At 41.5% G+C, this 24,000-nt stretch overlaps 2 protein-coding genes across 9 annotated transcripts in view; both read left to right on the top strand.

The window, feature by feature from the left end:
• Nucleotides 1–24,000, top strand: part of LOC116704088 (protein unc-13 homolog B) — a 97,341-nt gene that overhangs the window by 47,348 nt on the left and 25,993 nt on the right. For 2 of the 8 annotated variants that reach the window (XR_004335582.1, XR_004335585.1), the window contains 10 exons: nt 298–371; nt 724–781; nt 1,143–1,172; nt 2,409–2,628; nt 4,230–14,246; nt 15,725–16,018; nt 16,125–16,215; nt 23,164–23,210; nt 23,427–23,505; nt 23,804–23,809. The gene's annotated coding sequence lies outside the window, so the exon portion shown is untranslated. The remainder of the gene's footprint in view (nt 1–297; nt 372–723; nt 782–1,142; nt 1,173–2,408; nt 2,629–4,229; nt 14,247–15,724; nt 16,019–16,124; nt 16,216–23,163; nt 23,211–23,426; nt 23,506–23,803; nt 23,810–24,000) is intronic. The other 6 variants (XR_004335584.1, XR_004335586.1, XR_004335587.1 and 3 more) reach the window with 5 other exon arrangements.
• LOC116704093 (uncharacterized) lies at nt 19,708–22,767 on the top strand. The gene is made up of 2 exons (XM_032539328.1): nt 19,708–22,077; nt 22,280–22,767. The coding sequence occupies exons 1-2, from the start codon at nt 19,830–19,832 to the stop codon at nt 22,465–22,467; spliced, it is 2,436 nt and encodes an 811-aa protein (XP_032395219.1). The 5' UTR covers nt 19,708–19,829; the 3' UTR covers nt 22,468–22,767.

The following is a 24,000-nucleotide window of genomic DNA, read 5'->3' on the forward strand; positions in this document are numbered from 1 at the left end:
TAGATCTCTGACGGTATAGATCTCTGTCGGTATAGATCTCTGTCGGTATAGATCTCTGTCGGTATAATGTAAAATGTTCCTTGTGTTTCCGATCCTCCTTCTTTAACAGTTTGTGGCCTCTGCTACAGTAGCCAGCTATTTTCATTTCCTCATTCCTCAGGCTCATGAGAAATTAAACTGGCATGAATGTATTATGATGGCATGCCGGAACGTTATGCTTGAAATCTGACAGAGCCAGATGTACTCTATAAACACAGGTTCTCATGCATGTTTGTTTTTTGCGCATTTTGACACCAGACATCCCAGATGATGAGGCACAGTACTGGACAGGCAAGCTGGAACGCATCAATACCATGCAAATCCATGATGAGGTAAAGTGCCATTTAAAAGGGATTTACTACTTTTATCTGTTTGTAAAAATAACAGGGCATCTGTGTGTTACAATGATAAATTTACTGCATGTCCCGCTGGTTTGAGTGCTTCTTTTTTCACAGTTAAGTATGCAGATTAAATCAATCAATAATATTTTGTTCTAAAGGATATACTGTATGTATTGTATGTTCCTGTTTACTACTTGTTGTGCTAATGACGCAGAACTGCTGTATTTATTTTAGTTGCAACTGTTGATGGTGGTGCGAGTGAACTACTGTGGTAAGAATAGCAATACTACGACATGAAAACCATACTTGTCGCCTGCAATTTTTCTCCCTTTCTCCTCCGTAGTACCCTCTTCAGGAGGACGTACAGAGTCGCCCACTGCCATTTGCGGCCTCCCAGTGCTGTGAGTGTGCCTGCCATAGACATAGATGTATATTTATTAATATTAATGGTCTAAGGTGCCTGCCCGTGCTCCTCATGGCCTCTAGATGGAGCCAATCCTCTACTCTTATAGTTTTAAGGCTTTGATATTATTTCCTCTCACTTTCTTAACCCTGTTGTGCTGCCTAATGTAGTAACCGTTGAAATCCTCTTCATCAGGGTTGAAAATGAAGACTTTCAAGTTCAGCCTGTCTATATATTTTTGCTACAAATAACCAAAAGCATGTTCAATAGTCTCACTGTTACAACACAAGGACACTTTTTTCACAACCCCTGCCTCCTCTGACTGTACCTCTCACTTGTAACATCTGCACTTTCACCAGGCAACTATTTCGGATGGGCTGACCCACTGAGTATGTAAAAAAAAAAAAAAAAAAAAACTTCATGTAATTCTCCCCCTGGCCAATCCTCAGTGCCCTCTGCATGTCCTAATGCCCTATATTCCTCAATACCATATAGTCTATAAGGTTTCCATGCATTTTTTGTTTCATTATTGACATCTGAGTTTCCTCAATGATTTCCCCAATCCCTCTTTTGCCTTTTTACTTCCTTTTCTGCTTTTGCTGTTTTCCTTTTTATGCTTTGTGCTAATGTCATGTAATCTTCATAACCCATGTATATTGTATCTTTAAATTAGTGGTTTAGCACACGTCCTAGAATAGGAGAGTTAGGACAACTCATCATAACACACATGTTTTCCCTCTGTCCCTTAAAATTAAGCTCCATGCATCTTTCTTTTTGTGTTTGAATTCAATGAGAATACTGAGCTCAAACATATTTGGACATGCATAGCGATACCAATATGAATACTTCTGAAAGTCTGCTAAACAACAGAGCCCTTATCAAAGCTTAAAGGGCGTACGTTGCAGTTGCATCATGAAACTGATTCACAGTCTTTGCTAAAGTTAATGTCACCTGGACATGTTTATTGTCCTCCCAGATATCAACCGTATCAGTTTATCCTCCACCCTCTCACTTTATCTCTTTGAAAAGATAAACTCAGCCGTCCCCTCCAGCGGACGGCAAACTCATGGATAACGCTTGAAACAGTTTTCCTTTGGTCGTTGTTGGAGTTTGCAATGTCACTTTCAAAAAGTTTATATAATTGCTCTTCTTATGAGCAACACTGGTCTGTTATTATAAGTGTTAAAGTTATTCAATAAAAACACCATCACACTGTTGGAAGTAAGGGTAATGCAAATGTAGATTCAATTTCTATAGCTATATATATCTGTGAATTCTGTATCTTTCAATGCATTGATGATACAACAACAGTATCTACATACAAACGCTGATTAAGAGCCGCTCAATGTCTTCCAATTTCTTCTTAGCAGGACAGCTTGCACATATAGGGGATTATAGTTTGTTGAAAGTGAGTTCCCTCACAGCCTCCCTATTGACCCCAGTTTGTATATTTCTTCAGCTCCTAACAGTTGTTGTCCAGATAGGCAACATTTAAGCTAGGATGCATCCTCAGCGTTGACATGGGTTAATGCTGATTTGAAAGATGCTTGCTGTCACAGGAAACAAACTTACTAATGTTTCAGGAAAGTTTCATTTATTCTGCTCGGCCTGCTCGCCTGTTGTAGCTCTGGATGACCAGGACAGTGCTGTCGACGACCGGGATAGCGACTACCGCAGTGAGACGAGTAACAGCCTGCCTCCACGTTACCACACAACGGCTCAGCCCAACTCCTCCCTGCACCAGTATCCCATGGGGCCTCGGCAGCAGCAGACGCACCACCCAGACTCCTGCACAGACTCTGTCCACAGTTTGGACCTGGACTACAGGGACCAGAGAGGAACCAGGTAGACGGAGTATCCACAGAGACTTTCTCAGTCACTCTAGATGAAACATTCACTTTCTCCCACAGTCACACACATGTAGGCAGTTTACTCAGACTGCAGTAGTACAAGTTTCAGTAAGGTTGGATTTCAAGGTTAAATTTATTCCAACAGTTTACTTGTAAAAAGAACAAATGTTTGTGTACTAACACCCGCGCTTACTCAAACTCACTCAGAAATTCCCTCACAGTCTCTCACGGTATTTAATTTCTCTCTATAAAAAAGAAAGTAGACATCCACTTTCAGATTTACAGTGGCATAAGTAGTCATTTTAATTTCCAGTTTATTTCTTTCATAGTTTTGCCTGACCAAGAGTCCAACTGGGCCTTTGCACTTTTATTTTTTTCTATGAGCTAGCTTTCCTATGTGCCGTAGTAGATTAGGGTAGGTTTATTCCGCTGCTTCAGTTGACCAGGAGGGATCTGTAGGCCTACTCTTGAGGTGAAATGGATTTTGTCACACCCTGTATCTCCAGCCTAGATGCTAAAGTGCATTCATTTATTATTATTGTTATTATTATTATTATTATTATTATTATTATTATTATTATTGTGATTGTCCTGGTACATCACAAGGCATATTCCACTATTTGTAGTCAGAATGTTTTTGGGATGGCTAAAAGTGTGTGTGGTGACTGTTACAAAAAGCATTATTTCAATGTAAATACATACTTTTCAATGTAGGAGGAAAAGACAATATCAGTGATACTATTGCTATAGAAATATTAATACATTGTTATTGTTACCAGTACACAGCTGTTCTGAGGCCAATTTTGGTCAATAAGACAAATGGTCTCAGTGCATGGAATCTACTTTAGTGCGCTCGTGGATTGTCTTGAACTACATATGTGCCAGTGAGCCTGCTGCAAAGCTGCCTGTGTGGACTGATAGGAAGTTTATCCGGATAATTCTACATCAGAAAAACAGGGATTACAGCCAGGGAAAGCTCATTGTTCCTGTTTCTTTTTGTCTTGAGGGTCTGTTGTGTTGGTTAAAGTTGCTAAATGTCCCTCTGTCACACATTGAGGGAGTGGGTCAGTGACACACACACACACACACACTCTGTCTCTCTCACTCTCTCTGTCTACTTTGGTGATTACAAACTTGTTCAGTGTACACCATATGGTTGTGATATGCATGCAGTTCTCATGAACACTGTTGCAGGCTGAGTGTTGAAGTGCTGATAAGCATGTTGCTGTAGGGATTTACAAAGATCTGAATTCACAGTGACGCCTGCAAACATAGGGGCACACACACACTCACACTTACGGAGAAACAACCCATGCACACTGAAATGTGTAACACTGTAATCTGCAATTGGTTTTCAGTGAGGCTTAGCTATCAGATATTACAAGATTATGTCATATTTTTACAACATTGATAATTAAGATGAATTGTGACCTCCCATTTGTAAGAAACTATTTAGTAATTATCGTCTTAATTTCTCCATTTATCGTACTGCTTAACTTGTGTTTGCATTTTTTCTTCTTGTTTGTTTGCTTCCTCTTATTTGTTCCTGTATCTTTTCCCACCACCTTGTTAAATTCATTCCTTAACCTTAATTAGATCACTAAACCAGAAAGGAAGAGTCAAAAGTATACCTGTAGATTCTGGCATGGGCGTTGAAGATTGGGAAAACAAATACAAAGGGCAGAGCAAGCCCCAGCTGAGTGCCTTCTTGGATGATGAGGAAGACAATGTTATCCTTCGAATGGGAACACCCTACCCTGAGCCATCACGCTCCTCTATATGTCTACATTCTCAACGCACTGGTTTTCAGCCTGCCACCTACCCTGAGGGCTATGAAACTATTGATCGGCGGCGTAAGAAAAAGATAAGGGACCCAGGAGGGTTGCTTAGTATAAAGGCAGACAGAATGAGAGAAGAGGCTTTTCCTTCTGACCTTGAACTGCTCCGTGAGAAGAGAGGGGAGCTGTTTATGCGGCAGGTAGTTGAGATGCAGCAGGAGGAGGAGCATATGACATCATGCCTCAGGCCATACCAGAATGGGCTTCTCTACAAGACAAGGATGTGGGCGAAAAATGAGCTAGACAACACTTTGGAGAATTATGTGGCATACAAAAAAGAGCAAGATGCTAGAATGAGGGCACGGTTTGATTTTGATTTAGAGAGCTCTGAGGATCTGCACTTCTCTATAGGAGCAGATGAGGATATTGATGATATTGCCTTTACACCAGAAGATTTTCACCCAGAGAAAGCAAGACATTACAAAGACAGGTATTCTTTATCCTGTGATTCAGAAAATTCTCAGGGTCCTCGAGAGAAGAAGTATGGAAAAGCTAAACTTGGAGGATGGGCTCCGGAGGCAATGCTCTCACCTGTAGAGGAACCAAGTGATGAATATGTAGACCCTATGGATGAGCTGCAGTGTCTAGTTGAAACAGTTTCTGAATACCTGGCTGAAAAAGAGGAGGAAATTAGCAAGTATGGTTCCCTTCCTAAATCAAGCAAATCTAGGCTCTCATCTCTGGGTAGCTATGGAACTGATTCTTTTGGAGAGGACCAAAATAGTTCATCAAAGGATCCAAGAGGAGAACCCCAATCACACACTCCTTCGGATCAGGGCATTTTAGGAGTAAAAAGTGCCATGAGCTCATTATTTAGTTCTCTCACTGACAGAGTTGGAGGTAGCACCAAACAGCCTGTCCCATCTCCCCAAGCACCATCTACACAACCCTCCAACCAAGCTGGACTATCAAAACTGCTGTCCTTTATTCCTAAATCAAATAGCTCAGCTCCTGTAGCTGTTATATCTCCTGTAGAAAGTTATCATGAAAAATCATTCAGTTCTTCTTTGCCTTCTCAGCCACCACAAGTTGCCAAGACACAAGGTCATCATCAAGAAACAAACACTCAAACGAGTACAAAGGAAGATGCGCACAAGTTTGTAACAAACCCTCACGGTGCTCCAGGAAACTCAGTCTTGGGAAAATTGAATCCTTTAAAGCTTTTTTCAGCAGGGAATAATGGAAACCCAACTGAACAGGCACCACAGTCAACATATTCTCAAGGCCATACACAGTGGCATGGGAAATGTGGTTATCAAGGTAAAGAGTCAATGACAGCAGAAGGAGAAGACAAATCCGAAAAATTAAGAAGTTCCTTGCAAGTGAAAAATTGGAAACAAACACAAGATGAAAATGTACATGGCGGAACAAATCGAATGATTTACAAACAAGAAAATGTGCCTATTCCAGCAAGGTCAACTGGCCAAGCACAACCAGCAAGCACTGGATTCTTTAGCCCTTTCAAGAGATCCTTGAGTTCATTGATTACACCTGATGTCCCCATTCCACCCCAGGGAGCTCCACCTGTGGCAGTTTATCCAGTATTTAGGTCAACAGAGGATCCCCAACTACAGAGACCTGTGGAGGACCCATTATTGAGCAGTAAGCTAAAACTTCCTTTTGTTTCGTCTGAAAATGCCTCCAGTCAGCAACATCCCAAGACAGAGGGAGGCATGCTCTCTGGATTCTTAAAGTTTGCATCCAGTGAAGATGTTGGTTCCTCCTTGAAAACACACAATCCTGTGCAGTCGTATCATGATTCAACTTCAGCACCCTCCACTACTTTAACACAGAATTCTACCGTGCCCCAGGACACTGAGAAAGGATGGTTTTCCAGCATATTTAAGCCTACCTCAGTTCCCTCTGTCTCAAACCAGAATTTAACCAGTGATCAGCAATGTCAAAACAGCAAAGTGCCATATGGCTCACAAGCAGGACACATGTCAAATCAGAAACCCATAGCTACCCCTCATGGAACGCAGCATCAAGCTCCCAATCAGCCTGAATCACAAAAAATGTTGACAGGTCTTTTTAAAGGGAGCTCAACTGAGGACATGGGCCCTAATCAACCCAAACAAGCAGGACTGCTATCTGGACTTCTTAAATTTGGCTCTACCAGTGACCTATCCGGCAATTTGCCACAGCAGGCTTCCCATAACAATCCCCCACCCAGGAGCAGTAATCCCCCACCGTTTTCTAATGACACTCCCTCCCAACAAAGTTCTTCAGTACCACGGATTGGAGGCCTTGTCTCAGGGCTATTGAAGTTTTCATCAACAGAAAATATAGCACAAAACGTACAGCCTTCTGAAGCTGCAAAACAGGGGAACATCCTTGGAAATGACTCTTGTCAGCAGCAGACTTCAGATGAAACGCAGCAAACACAATCACAGCAAAAGGGGCTGTTGTCTGGCTTGTTTAAATTTGCATCCTCTGAAAATGTTTCAAGCAGCCAAACATTGCAGCACCAACAAAGCAGTGTTCAACATAATCAAGGGGCTCTCAACCAACAGAATAGTCAAAATCCAAACCAAGGGCCTCATCTCAAGAATAGAGCATCAAGTCAGCAAGTTGTCCAACAGGAGACGAGTAAACCAGGCTTTACTCGACAACAAACAGTTCCACTCCAGCAACCAAAGCCCCAACAAAGTGGTCTTTTATCGGGTCTTTTTAAATTTGCTTCGGCCGACAACATAAAGGCACAAGAACATACATCAGCTCAACAGCATGGAACTATGCCAAGTAAATCCAGCCATGAGCAACCATGGGCAAGTGATATACCTGTGTCCAACCAAAACCAACAACAAAGCAGCTCAACACAAAAAACAACTCAAGCAAGTCTGCTTTCTGGATTATTCAAATCCTCCTCAGAAAATATGGCTCAACAGCAGCAGCCCAAAAGCATTTATGAGACACAACAACAAATCCAAGTGCCAAGCAGCCAGACTGCTGAAACACAGGGTGAGACAGCAAGTCAATCAGGAGTGCTCTCAGGGTTGTTTAACAAGTTAACTAAATCATCTGAAAACGTTACCTCAACCTGTCAGACATCAACAGGACAATCACTACATCAAAAAGCCAATAATTACACAGATACTATGACAACCCCACTACAAAAACAGTTGCACACTAATGTTACGCAACAATTCTCACAAGAACATGCAGAGAAAGAGGAAAGAAAGAGGATTCTGCGACCTGCCCAGCAAGGAAGGGACAGCTGTCAAAGAGTGGTCCAATATTCTTCTAATCCAGGACAAAACAGATGCGCTTTAATCAGTACACCTGTCTCAATGAATACAGAGAGTTTAGACTTAAGAACATCTGCCACTTTTGCAAGATCTCTTCAGAATCAAGCAACATACTCCTCAATTAGCACAGGTAATGTGTCTCAGTTAAATTATTCTGGCTCACTTCAGTCAGTTCCCCCAATGTCTTATAGTACAGGAAATATCCAGTCCCTTTTGCAAAGTCATACACCTTTCTCAGCAACCAACATGCAGCCATTCATTGGTGGAAGCACTTCATCCTTGTATGGAGCAACAGAGCACAGCATTTACCATGGTCAGTTATCCCCTTATGGAACAAGTCCCTCCTATGATGAAAACCAGTGGATCCGTGAAAGTGCTCTCTGGCAGCAGTTTCAGAATGAGTCACTGAATTATCAATTCCAGGCAGAGGATCAAGTGTACAGACAGAGCTGTGATGGTGTGTCATTACAGGCATCTGTTCTTCCCTGCAGCTCCTCAAATGCATATCAGCCATTTAACTCTTCCACACCATGGCAAGGTGTTGTTTGCCAAGAGCAAATTCAACCATATCAGTTTGAGGGACATAGGAATTATGATCCAAATCCCAAGAGAAAATTATGGAACAGCCATGGAGATTTGGGAAACATAACATATTCACATGATGAGGAGGGTGCATTGAACTTAACCAATAAACAGAGTAATGCAAAGTTTGGGAAATGGCACTCGTTTAATGATGGCAGCACTTACAGCTTGAATGGTGTTTCATATCATGAAGGTTATTATGAGGAGACTGCACCAACCTTATCTTATGCGGCTAATTGGCAATATGGAATGGATAAAGCAGTCCTACAAACTTTCAATACGGACGGCATGTCGCATCAGAGTCTGATTAATTTTAATAGACCAATAGATTCAAGCTGTCCCCCGATTCCTAAAACTGAGACGGAAGAATCTCTGTACCTGGAAGACACTGAGTGGTATCAGCAGTGGCTTGCCCTTTTGGAGCAAGGTATGTGGTGGCCAGCCGAATATGGTGACTGTGGCTACTTTGTTTACACAGATCATGAGTACATTTATGCCTTGCTTACAGATGCAGCAGGTGAATATGTGTATGCTTGTGCCCCTGAAGACGAGTCTTGGGGAAATGCACAGAAATTAGATGGTTTTCCCAGTGCTTGGCTAAACAGTGAAATGGTTTCAGTGTGTGGCTTTAAAATTCCACTTTACAATGAGGACGAGCTTCTTTGGCTACCTGGTCAAGATCACAATGACTCTCAGCTTCTTAATGCCCCTCTAGATTTGTCTGCTGCCTATAGAAAAGGAAATCAGATCATGAATTTAAATCTTGAGCAGTTTTCACAAATGTATGAAAATTCGTTTCTGTCACAAAGGCAACAAGGTGTAGATTTCTCATCTTACAGATTAAACAAAGTCAGAATAGATCCAAGACAACACAGTTATGTCAATGAAGACCAATGCAAAGATGTTCTTGACCTTTCCTGTCGTAATAAAGACACCACCGCCCCTTACTGGAACAACCAGGACATGAAGACATTTCTTGCCCAAAAGGTTGCTGTTTCCCTAAACGCTTCGGCCACAAATTCCAATCAACAGCTATTTTACAACTGTTACCAGCCTAGCCAACGGCGGCGTTCATCCACTGGAGTAACAGTGAAGCATGTAGATGATGTATCAGATAATGAATGGAGGGAGAGAGTTTCTCCCGGAAAAGAACTACCTAATCGTCAAGTCAAAAATATTTCTTCCCTCATCTCCTCGTTTGTGGGCAAAACCTCACAGGCAGAGTTAAACAAAACTAGCATATCCTCTTGTGATAAAGCTCCTGATAAAAATTCAAAGAGCATTCTTACATCAGGTTTCCAAAGCCTTAAGTCAAAGATCATCAAAGAGGAATCTATTGCTGATGTGACTCAGCCAGATTTAATTGTTAAACAACAAATTCAGGCATCAGCTACCACACAGAAAATAATTTTGCCCACAGTACAAACAAGTGCTCCAGCTGCTCACCCCTCAATTCAATCACATGCAGCTTCACAGAAACCTAGGCTTTCACGTCAGGCTACCATGGTACAACAAGCAAGCCCACCAACCCAGCCCAAAGTCCCAGCACATGTTATTGCACCTGGACCACCTGGACAACTTACAGCTGGGAAGCCAGTGGATAAACCAGTGGAGAAACCATCTGAACAGCAGGCAGGCTTGATGAACTTTTTGAAGTCTGCAGTGGGAATAGAAGAATCCATGCCAGATCCTCAGAAAAGTTCTCAGACAAATACCAATGAGCAGAGCAAACCTGGCAGCAATGCTCCTACAAATAAAGAGGCTACAGGAGTGTCAAATCTCTTTGGCTCAATTAGCAGCCTATTTAGTTCTGAACCATCTCCACCACAGAAACCGCAAATGAAACCTAGTGTTACAGAGGGTTCACTGACATCAGTAAATAGACCTAAGGGTATACAGAGACAAAAAACAATGGACCAAAGTGCTACCTCACGGCCCGCACAAAACCAAACTCCAAACAAAAGTATATCCCAAACATTTTCTCCCAGTTCTTCCACCGTCCCTCCTACAAGCCGTTCAGAAACTGTGCCAGGTACAGAACAGACAAAACATGAAGCAGGAACTAAACCATCTGGTGGACTGTTTGGATTTTCAATTGGAGAAATGCTGACAGGATCAACAGCAGCTGCTCAATCTGGACCCACATCTCAATCATCTGCATCAGCTACAGCTCCACAAGAAGAATCACTTGGTAAAAGTATATTGTCAATATTTGGTGGACCAAATCCTCCGCAGGCTGCACCTAAAACTGGGCCTCTGCCACAGACACATTCACCAAGTGTAGCTCCACAGCCTTCTCAACAGGAATCCCTTGGTAGAAGTTTATTATCAATGTTTGGAGGATCAAGTCCTCCTGAGCCTCAGCCTCCCCCTCAAACCAAGCCTGTTGCTGAGGTACCACAACAGAGAACTGTTCCACAAAAAGACCCCCCAAATAAAGGATTCTTTTCAATGTTTGGTGGCCAGAGCCCCCAACAGCAACCCCAAACAGGATCTCTTTTAGGGGGAATTCTCCCTGGGTCATCAAATTCAACTGAAAGCCCAATGAAGGGACTGTTGTCAATGTTTAGTGAACCCAGTCCCCCACAACCTCAGCCACCAACATCGTTATCTCAACAAAGAGTGGCCCAATCACAAACTCAAGTACTACAAGTGGAACCTCAGACACAACCTAAACAACAAACACAGCCCGAAGCACAAGGGCAGCCAGCCACCTCTGTTCTTGGGGGAATATTTGGTGGCCTGTCTACCTCTAATGAAAGTCCAAGAAAAGCTTTGTTCTCCATGTTTAGTGGCCCGAGTACTCCTCAAACATCAGGAGCTGGGGTAAGGGAACTTGTCTCTACTCCCCCAGTGACTGCAGCCCCCAAAGAACCGGCAAATAGTATACTTTCTGTTTTTAATGATATTGTGTCACCTCCACAACAAACTCCAGTTATTGTTACTGATGCTAGAGACCCACCAACAGTACAAGGTTCTTCCCAAATGTCATCTCTTTCCAGTAGCCATTTGCCAATGGCAGTGGCTACCAGTGAAATACCAAGTGAAGTGCGTGTTAGCCCATCTACTGATACTACTGTAGATACTAAACAGCTTGCATCCATAAAGTCAAATTCAGAATGTGTCACTGTTGAAAAGGAAATGAGCACAGAAGGTGCTCCCCAAGATCCTGCTCCCTCAAAAGAACCACCAGCTTCTGGCCTTCTGTCTATGTTCAGTGGATCGGGGCCAAATGCTTCACTCTCACAAGCAGGATTAATTTCAGACAGTCCAGCAAAAGGTTTGCTTTCATTATTTTCTGGCCCCAGCACTGAACATAGTTCTAGCCAGATAGGTCCTACACATACAGGGTCTGCCCCTGAATCATCAGGCCCAAAGGACCCATCAGCCAAAGGTTTGTTGTCTCTGTTTGGAGGTTCTGCTCCTCAGTCATCTTCTCAGCCTGGAAATTCTCTATTAGGGTCAATGTTTGGGGGCACTTCACCCCAAACAACAGTTTCTCAAACAGGGGGGTCATTACTAGGTGGTTTATTTGGGGGATCTTCTCCTCAGGCTGCTCCTCAAGTTGGCCCCGCTAAGATTGGAGTATCTGCTCAACAGACAACAGGCCCTCAGGCAGGAGCATCCTTACTTGGGGGGTTATTTGGTGGATCTGCTTCCCAGGCCGCTGGATCTCAGACTGCAGGGTCTATTTTGGGTGGGTTTTTTGGAGGATCAACAGCTTCAGCAGCAGCAACTCAGACTAGCGGGTCCTTTAGTGGATTGTTTGGTGGGGCAGCTACCCAGACTTCAGCGCCACCAAATAGTAGCTCTATATTGGGAGGTATTTTTGAAGGATCAGCTTCTCAAACAGCTCCTGCAGGGACTGATACATCTCTTCCGGGTGTTATTTTACCCGGAGCTTCAGCTTCTAATGAGACACCTGATAAAGGTTTGCCTGGTATGCTCAGAGGATCTGTTCCACCTGCAACACCTACTACAACAGCTATACCCAAATCCAATGATGCCAAGAAAACTTCAACTACTGCCATAACCCACAATTCTTTAGATGTTCTACCAAAACCTAATGATGAAGATAAAACTGCCCCAGCACTTACTGGTCCTGAAATGTCTTTACTTGATCCTGCTTCCAAAAGCAAAGAGGAGCCAGGAACACTACAGCGGCCTGACAGTACAGTGCATTGTCTTGAGGCAAGTCTACCCAAAACTGATGCCAATGTCACAGACGTTGATTGCCAAAATGCTAACAAGCCAACAAGCCAAGCTAATGATATTCATTCTAAAGAATCTGAAATCTGTGCAGAAGCACAACAACCTGCAGGAAAAGAGCTTGTAAGTGACCAGCCAAGTCTAGATACAATACAAACTAAAGTAGAAGAGGAAACACCAGCCACTCAGTCAGCCAGTACTATAATCCAAGGACAACAAAAGCCTCTAGAGCCAGATAAATCTCTTGGTGACTCAGCAGCAGATGCAGTTACAGGCTTTATGTCCTCCCTTTTCAAACCAACAGTTCCTCCCACTGACGGTCCTCAGCAACAGCAGAGTGCTACTGGTCAGAGTGGAGCATCACTATTAGGAGGTATTTTTGGAGGCTCCAACACTGAGTCAGCAGCCCCCCAGACTGGGGGATCTTTATTAGGTTTATTTAAGGGCTCTGCTCCTCAGTCTGGTCCTCAAACCACAGCCCCCACCACTGGAGGGTCAATGTTAGGTTGTATGTTTGGAGGAGGATCAGCTGCCAAGTCTGTAGGTCCCCAGACTGGTGGATCGATACTGGGTGGGATGTTTGGGGGATCTGCCACAACAGCACAGCCTGGTGGTTCTTTACTTGGAGGAATGTTTGGAGGAGTCACTGCTCATACTGCAGGATCACAGACTGGAGCATCAATACTTGGGGGCATAGGCGGATCTTTTTTTGGGGGTATGGGACAACCACCTAAGCCATCTGAAACAATGCCAGCTGGGCCCAAGCCAATGCATGCCACTACTCCACAGTCACAGATTAAGAATGAAAGTGTGTCATCAAAAGTGTCTCCATCTGGCCCTGGGACTAGCACAGATAAAACAGTAGAGTCAACCTTACCGGATAACAAGCAAGTTGAATCTGGTAGCTTAACAAATAGTAGTGCGATGACATTTGACACAGTTTGTGTAGAAACCTCTGCTCTCTCAAGTACTTCAATGAACACTGCATGTGATCCCATCCATCAGTTAGAAAACACTGAAAAAAAGAAACCAGATGGAGAGATTATACGTGAGAATTCCATGGCCATTATAGGGGACCCTGAAATTAAAGGAAGTGACAAATCAGTCCCACCTCAAACCCAAGAAGTAGAGACTCATATAGCTCATGCATTTAATCAGTTGCCCAACAATGAAGAGCCACCTCAAGCAAAGTCTATGTTTGGTTTTATATCAACACAAAGTGATGCAGGGAAATCTCTTGGATCCCTATTTTCATCAACAACATCATCAGGTGCTCCAACAATGCCTCAAACAGAAGGAGTGAGTGGTCTGTTTTCAGGAATAAAAGCCTTTTCTGGAGGCTTATTTCAAGAGGAAAAAGCTGTCGCCGGAAAACGAGAGCCACCCTCCACTTCATTGTTTGGAACAAAAATAGGTTTTCCTTGGCAGGCAGAGCCACCCAAGCCACAAGATGTCCCAGTTGTAACATCTCAGCCCAAAACTAACAAGCCAACAAGTGGTCAAACACATACTGTACAAAAGTTTGCAACATCTGATGCCCAAAATACTGAATCGGTAGGTTCCACAGATGATATAGCAAACCCCCAGATTTGCATCTCCACTCCTGAAGTAGATCCTTCAGCCTCCCTGTCCCCAAAGGAGAAGGAAGGGCTTGTAGAAACATACCCCTCTGCAGGTCCTACCTCTGGAGTGCAGCTGGACAACCAGTGCAAGAAGGATCTATTGAATACCAAAAGGCTAGTAAAAGCATAATAAATGGAATTCCCCCTCACCATTTATGATGCATTGACATTTTGAAACAAACATATTCCCTGTTCAGCTTTGCAGTCCATCCCCACTATTTGAATTTAATATTTAGTTTGAGCATATGTGTCAGTCTCCATCTGTCTGTCTCTCTGTGTGTGTGTGTGTGTGTGTGTGTGTGTGTGTGTGTGTGTGTGTGTGTGTGTGTGTGTGTGTGTGTAGTATCTACATCCTTTTACATGTAATTTCAAAACAGAATTCCAAAACAAAATTTACATATTTATATGTTCATGGTCAACTCACAAGCAAACCTACTAATAATAATTAATTGGTTCATCAAAAAGAAACAGTTTTATGTGCTATGATACTGATTCATGGTTCGCTGGAACTTCCATCCTCAAAAGATGTTCATTTTGATTGTAGTTCTCATACAGTAGTTCTGCACTTACAAATCAACTAGTTATATCCTCAGAAAATGTCTCAGCAATCGTTGTTCGAATGTTATGAGACACACACATATTAGCATGACTGCATGACATTATAAATAATGTAAATTTAGTTTGAACATGGAATTCTGAGTTGTTTTATTTTTATTTGATGTACATTATTTTTGTTATGTGTATCTAATAACATAAATCACATTATGTAAATCCTTAGCATTTAACCAAGAAACATAAAAAAATATAATCTGCATTCAGCCTCTTACAAGGAGGGCGACTTTTAAATGCCACTTTCAATTTCAAACACACAGATCATCTCTGCATATTTTACTGTCTACATCCATCTGTCCTTCAACCTCACAAGTCCACAAGCTTACTTACCATCAAACGCCCTTTATATGTGTTCTGTCCTGTGGACAGGTGAAAGGATTGACATTGACCATAAAATATGCAGATATAAGTGTGTGCAGAAATATATTCTTTTTAGGACTAGCAGCAACAGTGGAATTCATGCCTCACCTCAAAAAATAGAGCATACTGTTGGTGCCATTTCTATTTAAAAATGCAGTTCTAATGTAGAAAAAGCATATGCAGTGTATAATGCACATTTTCATTATTTTCCAACATGCAACAGCCCCCCTGCAAGGTTGGGTCTTTTTAGCCCATGGTGTGGTGTGTGTATCCTATACCAATTTATAATTTAGAGGGGTTATTAATAAAATCAGACTTTTACTCAATAGTTAAAATAGTGTTTGCATATAATTCTTAGTAGATGGGAGGGGATTATTACATCTTAAAAACCATTTCTTGTGTTGGTTGTTTCAACTTAAAAAGCATCAAAACATTCTAAAATGAAGAAGTACTTAGAATTACTTTTATGTAACAATCCCCTCTTATCCAATGTGGAGCTAGAGAGCTAGAGGAAAAAGATAAAACACAATAATATTTGAAAATAGTCTTTCACCCATTTGTGAACAGAAAAGAAGTGTTCTGACATTAAATATTTTCCTCACTTTCTCTCAACATTATAGTCCAGTGGAAAGTAGTCGCTTTGGGTCATCAGGCAACCTGAGCCAGACCAGCTCCCAGCTTAGTGAGACTGGCCAGGAGAGTACTGGAGGGTCAGAACTAGAGGAGTCCTTCCACTCCTACCACAGTACCAGCGTTCACCCCTCCACCAATGGGCAACTACGCACCACTGAACATCCTCCTACCAATGGACACTCTTCTGTCGGTGAGCAGGAGATACATAGGCTGTCCCCTAAAGTAGGAGAAGGCCTGAAAAATGACACTCCAGCAGAGCGAGGGTCCTCCAAACTCCTAAGGTACTGTTTTTTCAGCTCCGTTATATGCTATAATGAAGATACTTGGTAACTGATAGATAGTATTCATCTCTTGTTGCCACTCTACTCTTAAATTCATGTAACCTAGGTTTCGTGAGGATGGGCCACCATTACCCTTCTCCCCATCCAGAGTTCGGTGGTTAAAGGCCATCAATAAAGTCAGGGTTCAGCTCCGGGAGGTAAGCAATGCTTTGCTTCAGTTCCTCCACCAATATCTGATCTCTCATTGCCTCTAAAGCCTGAGATTCCTACCCTTTTCTTTCCTAACCCATCACATAAACACAAAGATTACACATGTACACACATTTGCAATTCTTTGAAAGTGGTTGAGTTTAACCTCTTTGGTTGTTTAAGATGATGCACTAAAATGTATTAGAATAATATTAGATTTTTTTTTTATTTTTTGCAACAAAACACGTTTGCTCCTCTGCGCCCTCATGATTACACATATTATTGGGAATTGTTGAGTACAGAGACATTTTATAGCTTCTGGGCAGCAACTTGGGATTCAGTGCCTCATCAAAGGTACCCCGACAATAATGTAAGGGTGATTGTATTGCATTATTTAGTTTCACCCATCTGTATATTTTCTGCAAACATGGTATTTTAATTGCAGTTTTGTCACGGCACTCTGCATCTGATACCGACACACAAGGCATGCATTGTATATGCAACTGTTGTCATAACCAAGTACCAGAGAAGCTTGGATTACAACACACACAGAGGGGTGTGACTTCATTCTCTGCTCAGGACCCCATTACTCCACTATAACTTCACATAGCAATTACTTGTTTACTGCAATATTAATGTTCTGAATGTCGAGTATAGCCCCTTTGAAGGTGGACACTGAGTATTACGTACTGAGCCTCTATATAGAATCTGTACTACCATACAGTATTTGTGAGAACAATGTTTTTTGGTCTAGGGACAACAAACAATGAAATAATCAGGCTTGAACACAGCAAAGTGCCTCTCTTCTTATTTCTCGTCTTCCCATCATAAAAAAAAAAATCATGGTCTATTTAAAAACATCAGACACAACACAACATCAGAAAACATCAGAATTGCTCAGCCCTAACTGGGATTCATCCCCTTGATTAAGTTTTTATGGCACAGTAGTAAAGGAGTTGCTCATATAGAACCTTGATTAGCTCCATTACAATGATTACTTTGCATGGACTAGTTACGACTATAACTGTAAATGGTGGGTGATTGAAGACACAAGTATAAATGGAAAGCAAGTTGAAAGCTGTCTAATTGCCATTTATTAGGATGAAGGGAGATACTGGGTACACACAGGTCTAATTGCTGAAAAGACTAATGAATTTGGTTGTTAATCTATCTAGCAGTTTAACAGTAATAAACATAATAAGACACTGTAAAACTTCCTTGCATGCTTGTTTGTATTCAAAGAATAGAAATATATGAGATGTGTGGCATGTTTCAAGTTTCCTCAAAAATGTTTGGCAGCAGTGGCACATGGGCAAATGGAGTCGGAAGTGGAGATGGCTTCCAGACCCCTTTCCAGTATTGGTTTCAGTACCCATATTTCATAGACTGAGCTCCAACCTTTTGAGAAGAAATTCCTACCTTTTTACAATTTTTCATTACCAAGGTAAAAGTAAGCGAGGAAATCAATTAGTGCAGGGAAACCACTGGTACGGCTAGGTTTATCAGGGGAGTTTTCACTTTTTTTGAATAAATAGAAAGAGCAAAATCACTAATATCAGCGGCTGGCAGATGTGGAAACAGAAAAAGAGTGAATGAGACCGAGAGCTGGCAGTCTCACAGTCTCAGATTAGCTTAGTGGGAATACATTGCCAGAGGACTCAAGGAGAGAGCGAGCAGAGAAAGCATGCAAGAGGGTGGGAGGGGAGTAGGGATGGCTACTTAACCAGGGGTGAAGTGCTGTGTGATCGTGGTCTACCACTGTCGCCACTTGCCATTTCAGTGGTAGAAATGAGGGATTCAGCCCTTCTGTATACATGTCATTTAAAGAGGATCAGTTGTTACATTTTAAAGGGAAACAGAAAGTTACCATTACTGATCTGCTCAGCAACCCTCCACGTGGATTTAATGGATCTTGCAAGATAATGTCTACAGGTTATTAATTATAATTGTTCTCATAAGGTAAGGCTTGTATTTGTATTTGTCCTTTTCTGCACTTAAGTCTTAATTTTGTGTAAACTTTTATTGGTAATGTATTAATTGATGTTACACTGTCCAAAACTGGCTAAAAAGTTGACTAACGTACATAGAAAGGTTATATCTGTCTTAGTTTTTCTACAGAAATGTACAGCTTGTTTCAGTAGTCTGTTGATCTACATGTGCATAGGAAATGAGATTCTTTGTTTGATGTCAACTTCAAAATGAAGATTACTTTTAGTAGGGAGAGAAAGGAGATTGCCAAAGGCTATTACTGTGATGGTACTGGTAATAATGTACTCAACACAATAATGACAATAATTGTAGTGAGCTTGTTAATTCAAACAGTGGGGAAAATGTTTTGAACAGTCAACACGTTAACGTGTCAAGAAACCCCCAAAGTGTTTCATATTCACTAGTTCAACAAATCTAAAGCAGCTGTATTCATGCCTTTCTCTCATATTGAGGGACGGTCAGCATGAATTTTTCATGACATAAATAAAGAATTTCTGCATTCTCGATTTGATTATCCAAATAGTGATTCTCAGTGGAAGATGGTATCACTGAGCTGGTCTAATATATACTATGACTAAATGGAAGGAGAATATGAAACACATCCATGTAATTGCTAAACTGTTGCACCTTTTTGTGAACAACTCAAACAATGTGGATGCAGATTAATCATAATACACATTTAGACTATGGTAAATGCATCCCTGGATTATGGGATTCCATCAGATAGATTTATGTTGCATTTTTGAGGTATTCAATAATTATTTTAATGTAGGCACAGTGATGGTTCAGAGTTACAGAATAAAGCCATGCAGCTGGTATGGGTTTAAAAGAATGACATGGCCTTAGAGAAAAGAACTGACCTGTCATCTAATTACCGAGCTGCCTTTCCAAAGCATCCTAATTACAGAGATAAGCAGCTGCATGGTGTTCATTCTGCAAGTTGCTATTCTGACTGAGAAGTCAGTTATAAAAACTGTCTATCCTACTTGTATACAGTAGTGTTGTCTCTCACTTTGACCTCAAATGTCAGCAAATACATTAATAGCCATAATATGTCAACTGTTGAAATATAACTTGTAATCACAGTGTCACACATTGGAATTACTTCTTGTTTTTTTATTCCATAACTATCTGGTCTGTTGGTCATAAAAAATCCAGTAAATTTCTAAATTGTAGGATGAATAATGGTACTATTTACATGTATTTGAGTTTTCATTTCACTTTCATGAGTGTAATTAAAAATGCGAAAATATGAAATTGATGTCTGAAAAAAACTCCATTTCTCTTTTTTAGTAGCATGTAAAATATGTTCTTGACTTGGTGGTTTCGTAAATAAGTGTGGCTGCTATTTTGCGGCAGAGACATAGAAGAATAATAGCATAATAGAACGTCTGTCCAAATGTGATTCCTATAGTAAATTTAATTAATACACAACAAATGCATATCAGTGCTTGGAGCTTTCACTGCTTTGTCAAAAAAATAACTTATTATTTTTTGTCAGTCACGGTACAGGCACTCAGTCATTTGAAGTTTAAGATGTTGGCTTATGCTAACACCACCCTAAGGAGGAGTCACTGAGGTGTTGATTTGTCCATGTGTGGAAAAAGCTGATCAAGAGTGCCACTTCTCAGGGATGTTCTCCAGAGGACACATCAGTGGACAGGACGAACCCTACAAATCAGAGCTACTTCCACTCTCGCCCAAAAGGCTAGACCTGCAGGAAAAGAGATCTCTGAGCCCCAAAGTGGTGCGAAACCTGCACAGAAAGCTACAAAAATACCTGCAGGGGACAGAGGATAACTCCCTTTATGACCTGTCATCAGTGGATTCTACCTGCGCCAAAGATGACCTCACCCTGTCTGAGGAAATCAGCCGTTCTGATTGCCGGGATGGGATCAGGGTTGGGGAAGATAGTTTACCCAGAATCCGAAATGAAGAGAAAAAGGAGATGGATGATGAGGAGACGGAGCAAGACTCTAGTAACATAGTGGAGCATATACTAAAAGAGTTGAAAGGCATTAACAAGATCCAGGAGGAAATTTCTGACCTGAGGCAGTATCTAACATCTGTACGAGGCTCCGTGGATGAAGTATCTTGTTGTGTCGATGCAGTGCTCAGTGAAATAGGTGAGCTGTACTCTGGGGCTTCAGTTGCACCTCCCCCTAGTCCTGTTTCACAAACACACCGCACCAGGCAAGGAAGCTTGGGTAGACAGAACGCCATCACTTCTCTTCAGGGGAGAGACACCAGTCCAATGTTGGATCGCGGAGATTGTGGAAAAGATTCGGGATGTGTACCATCTCACAGATCACTCAAACAATGGCATGTTAATAGAGCCACTCTGCAATCGGACCAGCAAACAGACCAAGAAAACTCAAAGCAAAAGAGTTCAACCATGCACATCCTAGGCCCTACAAAACCTGGCCCCTGCTACATGGAGCTTCATCGTGGCCATGGCTACCAAAGCACTAGCTCTTTGTCATCGTGTCACAGTTCCAATTGTCCAGAAGCAAGTCCTCTCTCTGGGGAAACGGAATGTGACAGGTGGCCTTCTTCTGTTGATATGCAGCATAGTACAAGTGGAGAAGGAGGTTGGAGTGAGGAGGACATCTGCTCTTGTGCAAACAGTGGAGAAGAGCTAGATAATTGTCTTGGTGTTTGGGACAGGTGTGCCACAGAAGAGACACAGAGCAGCACACCAGGCCATTCTTCACAGAACAGCTCTGAGCATCTTTCACTGCTGTTTGGACACCAATACAACACTCCCTCTAGTTCTTCCAGCATAGTGGACTGGATGCCCCACGTACTACAAAATGAGAGAGAAAACTTGGAGTGTGACTGTTATACAAACTGCCCATACTCATGTAGTTCTGGTTACCACACCATTAATGCTTGTACAAATGAAGTGGGTAGTGAGCCCTCCAGGAGTCTGAGTTGCTCCACTGTGCTTTTGACAGACTGTGATGATGGTTACCTGGAGCCACATGCACTATGCAATGACTGTCCATCTTCTGGTGACACTCTTGATCTGGACTCTTCTGACAGTTTGGACAGGGAGTGGACAGATCATAGTATCTCCAGGGATGAAACAGGAGAATCTTTGTCACAAGAGTCTTCTGAAATAGGTCCTGATAGTGCAGCTGTCACCCCAAATGTAGGTCTTGACATGATAACTTTTAGCAAGGCTGTAGTCACTTTCAGGTCAGCTGTGAAAGGGGCTTTGAAAAAGTTGGAAGGATCTAACCCTCAAGGTGTTAAAGATGATAGTGAGTCTGAGGCATGTCTATCTCCTGTCAGACAAGCCAGTGAACCCAAGAAGGAGGAGGCCAGAACAGAGTATACAGAAGGAGAGGTTAGCCTGACAGAGAATCACACTCATTTTGGCACTCCAGAGGAGGAAAGCGAGGCTTCGGTCTACATGGATTGTGGTGAGACACATGAGAACATGTCGAGCTCCCATCAAGCATCCCCACATGATGCAAGCCAGTCTCTCCGCACCCCAACTGAGTATCACTCTTTAGAGATTTCACAGGCCAAAGGAGAATGTCCAACGGATGGGGAACTGTCCAGCATTGACGTAACACCAGAACATTGTCCAAGGCAGGCTGTAAGTCCACTGGGCCCAGAACTCTGTACAGATGAGGTGCGGTTAGGTCCAATTAGGGAAAACTACATCCTTGATGAGGTAAATCCGGAAAAGGCTACCGATGCCACTCACAAAGAGCGTATGGCTAAGTTCCAGCGCATTCTGAGGGAAAAGAGGCAAACCCGTCATAGACTGTCCAAATCATCTCAGGGGTCCCATGGCTCTCAAGGGTCCCATGGCTCTCAAGGATCTCAAGGATCTCAAGGATCCCAATCTCAAGAGGAGTTTATGTCAGGTATATTATCCCTTTTAAGGATACTTTCTTTTGACTTTAAAGACTGGCAAGCTCAATAACAACAGCCAAAAATATATTTTAAAGCATGTAATGATCTGGTTAAATGTACGTAGCATTGATTTTAAATGTATATAACATTAAACATGTATCAGTTATAAACACTAATCCTTCTAATCTAATTTCTAATCCTTTTTCTTTGCAGAGTGTGGGAGAGAAGATAATCAGGTTACCCATAACATCAGCTCCATGTTTCAGCTAAAGTTTTTTTTTTCTGTTTTTTATTGTTGTAGTGTAATTTTGTTTTTCTTTTGCCATTATTTGTCTTTGTCAAAGGGAATGCTTGTGTGTACTTCAAAGCATAATGCACTATATTCAAATGATCCAGGTTAGCATAGATCTAACATGTAAGAATAATAATTGAAAATATCATCCTGCTATTCTGGAAAAACATTTGTCCCATCACTTCAGTTATTCTGTATAATAAATAGTTTATCATTGATTTCATTCATGGTGTAGCTTTAGAGTCTGATTCCCCAGTGCCACTTTTAATTCAGCATTATATTTTCCCCAAAAGTTTTTCAAACGCCATCTGAAACTTGCACTTGGTTTCAACTTGGGTCATCTGAAGGACAGATATACAGACACAGATGAAAGATTTTACCTTTTAGGAAATAGTAAAAATGCATATACATCTGTAGCCAGTAATAATTTTGGTGGTTTTGTGAAATCCTTTCAAATGTTTCATCTATTTCTTATAAATTATCTTGGGTGTCTCTTAATGCAGTCTCTGGGCAAACAGATTTTCCTTGCATCTTGACTTGAGAAATAGAACTTCTTTTGTGATTATGTATTGACATAATGTTTGTCCACCATTGCATTTCACTGAACATCGTTTACAGTTAAATGTATTTGATCCAGTGTTTTAAAAGCACTGTCACTTCTAATTTATGTTCTGTAACATCAGAGAGGTGAAACTCAACCAAATGTCACCTTCCATTATTCCAACTTTCCTCTTCTCATGATATACTGCTATGTGTGAACCTTTGCAAATCGTCTGCCTAAATTCTCACATTTGAAATCTTTTAGGTTCGAGATGAAGATCCCAACGTTAGACAAGCCTGGGTCCAACCAGAGTAAGTCATATACAGTTAACCTACCTTCAGTTTGCTTAAAACAATTCTAAGTATAATGATTTTGAGATTTTAACTAATAATAAGTTAGAATTAGTTAGTAATTTTATTACTTCTAACCATTGGGATTACAGTGAAAATGCCCTGCTGTGCGCTGCTGTGTTATTGTATGTTAGGACTTTTTTTCCACTTTTCTTCTTTTTTTTTGTTGATGCATAGCGGCGGATCTGGTCTCTATGGAATTGACAGCATGCCAGACCTACGTAAAAAGAAACCTATCCCCTTGGTCAGCGATGTGGTCAGTACTTACTTGTCAATCTTTTGCTATATATATATATATATACTGTATGTCATGTCATCCTGTTTGTTTTGTTCTTTTTTTGTGAGTGCTCTTTTTTTCTATTTGTGAGACCACCACAGAAGTCAGTTCTTTTACCTTTTGAGCTGGATTTGGGATGAGATTGTAACCAACAAATGGAGACAAACAAATATGAAATCAAATATGAAATCAGCCTGCTAATTTCTCTCTCCCTCCTCTCTTAAACCCAAAACAATTCCCCACAACTCTCTTGAACGCATTCACTCTCCTTGGTCAGGCTATGGTAAGTCAATAGAAACCAGTTGCCACTCCCCTTTCTACTAAAGTGCAAAATATCAAGTAGGACAAATAAAAGAGTAGTTGCCTCAAACATGTATGTCTATAGCAAACCTCTCGTTTAATTCAAATTAAAACATTTGCATGCATCCTCTTGGTCATGGGCAGCTTTTCTTCCTGCTTGATATTATCATGATA

Source organism: Etheostoma spectabile, chromosome 16 (genome assembly GCF_008692095.1).
Source record: "Etheostoma spectabile isolate EspeVRDwgs_2016 chromosome 16, UIUC_Espe_1.0, whole genome shotgun sequence".
Classification (NCBI taxonomy): Eukaryota; Metazoa; Chordata; class Actinopteri; order Perciformes; family Percidae; genus Etheostoma; species Etheostoma spectabile.

Bases quoted from the DNA above. Each gene is read 5' to 3' on its own strand.
- LOC116704093 (XM_032539328.1), top strand. From the start codon at position 19,830: ATGTTCTCCAGAGGACACATCAGTGGACAGGACGAACCCTACAAATCA. The intron at 22,078-22,279 runs GTATATTATCCC...TTTTCTTTGCAG, and splicing joins TCAAGAGGAGTTTATGTCAG to AGTGTGGGAGAGAAGATAAT.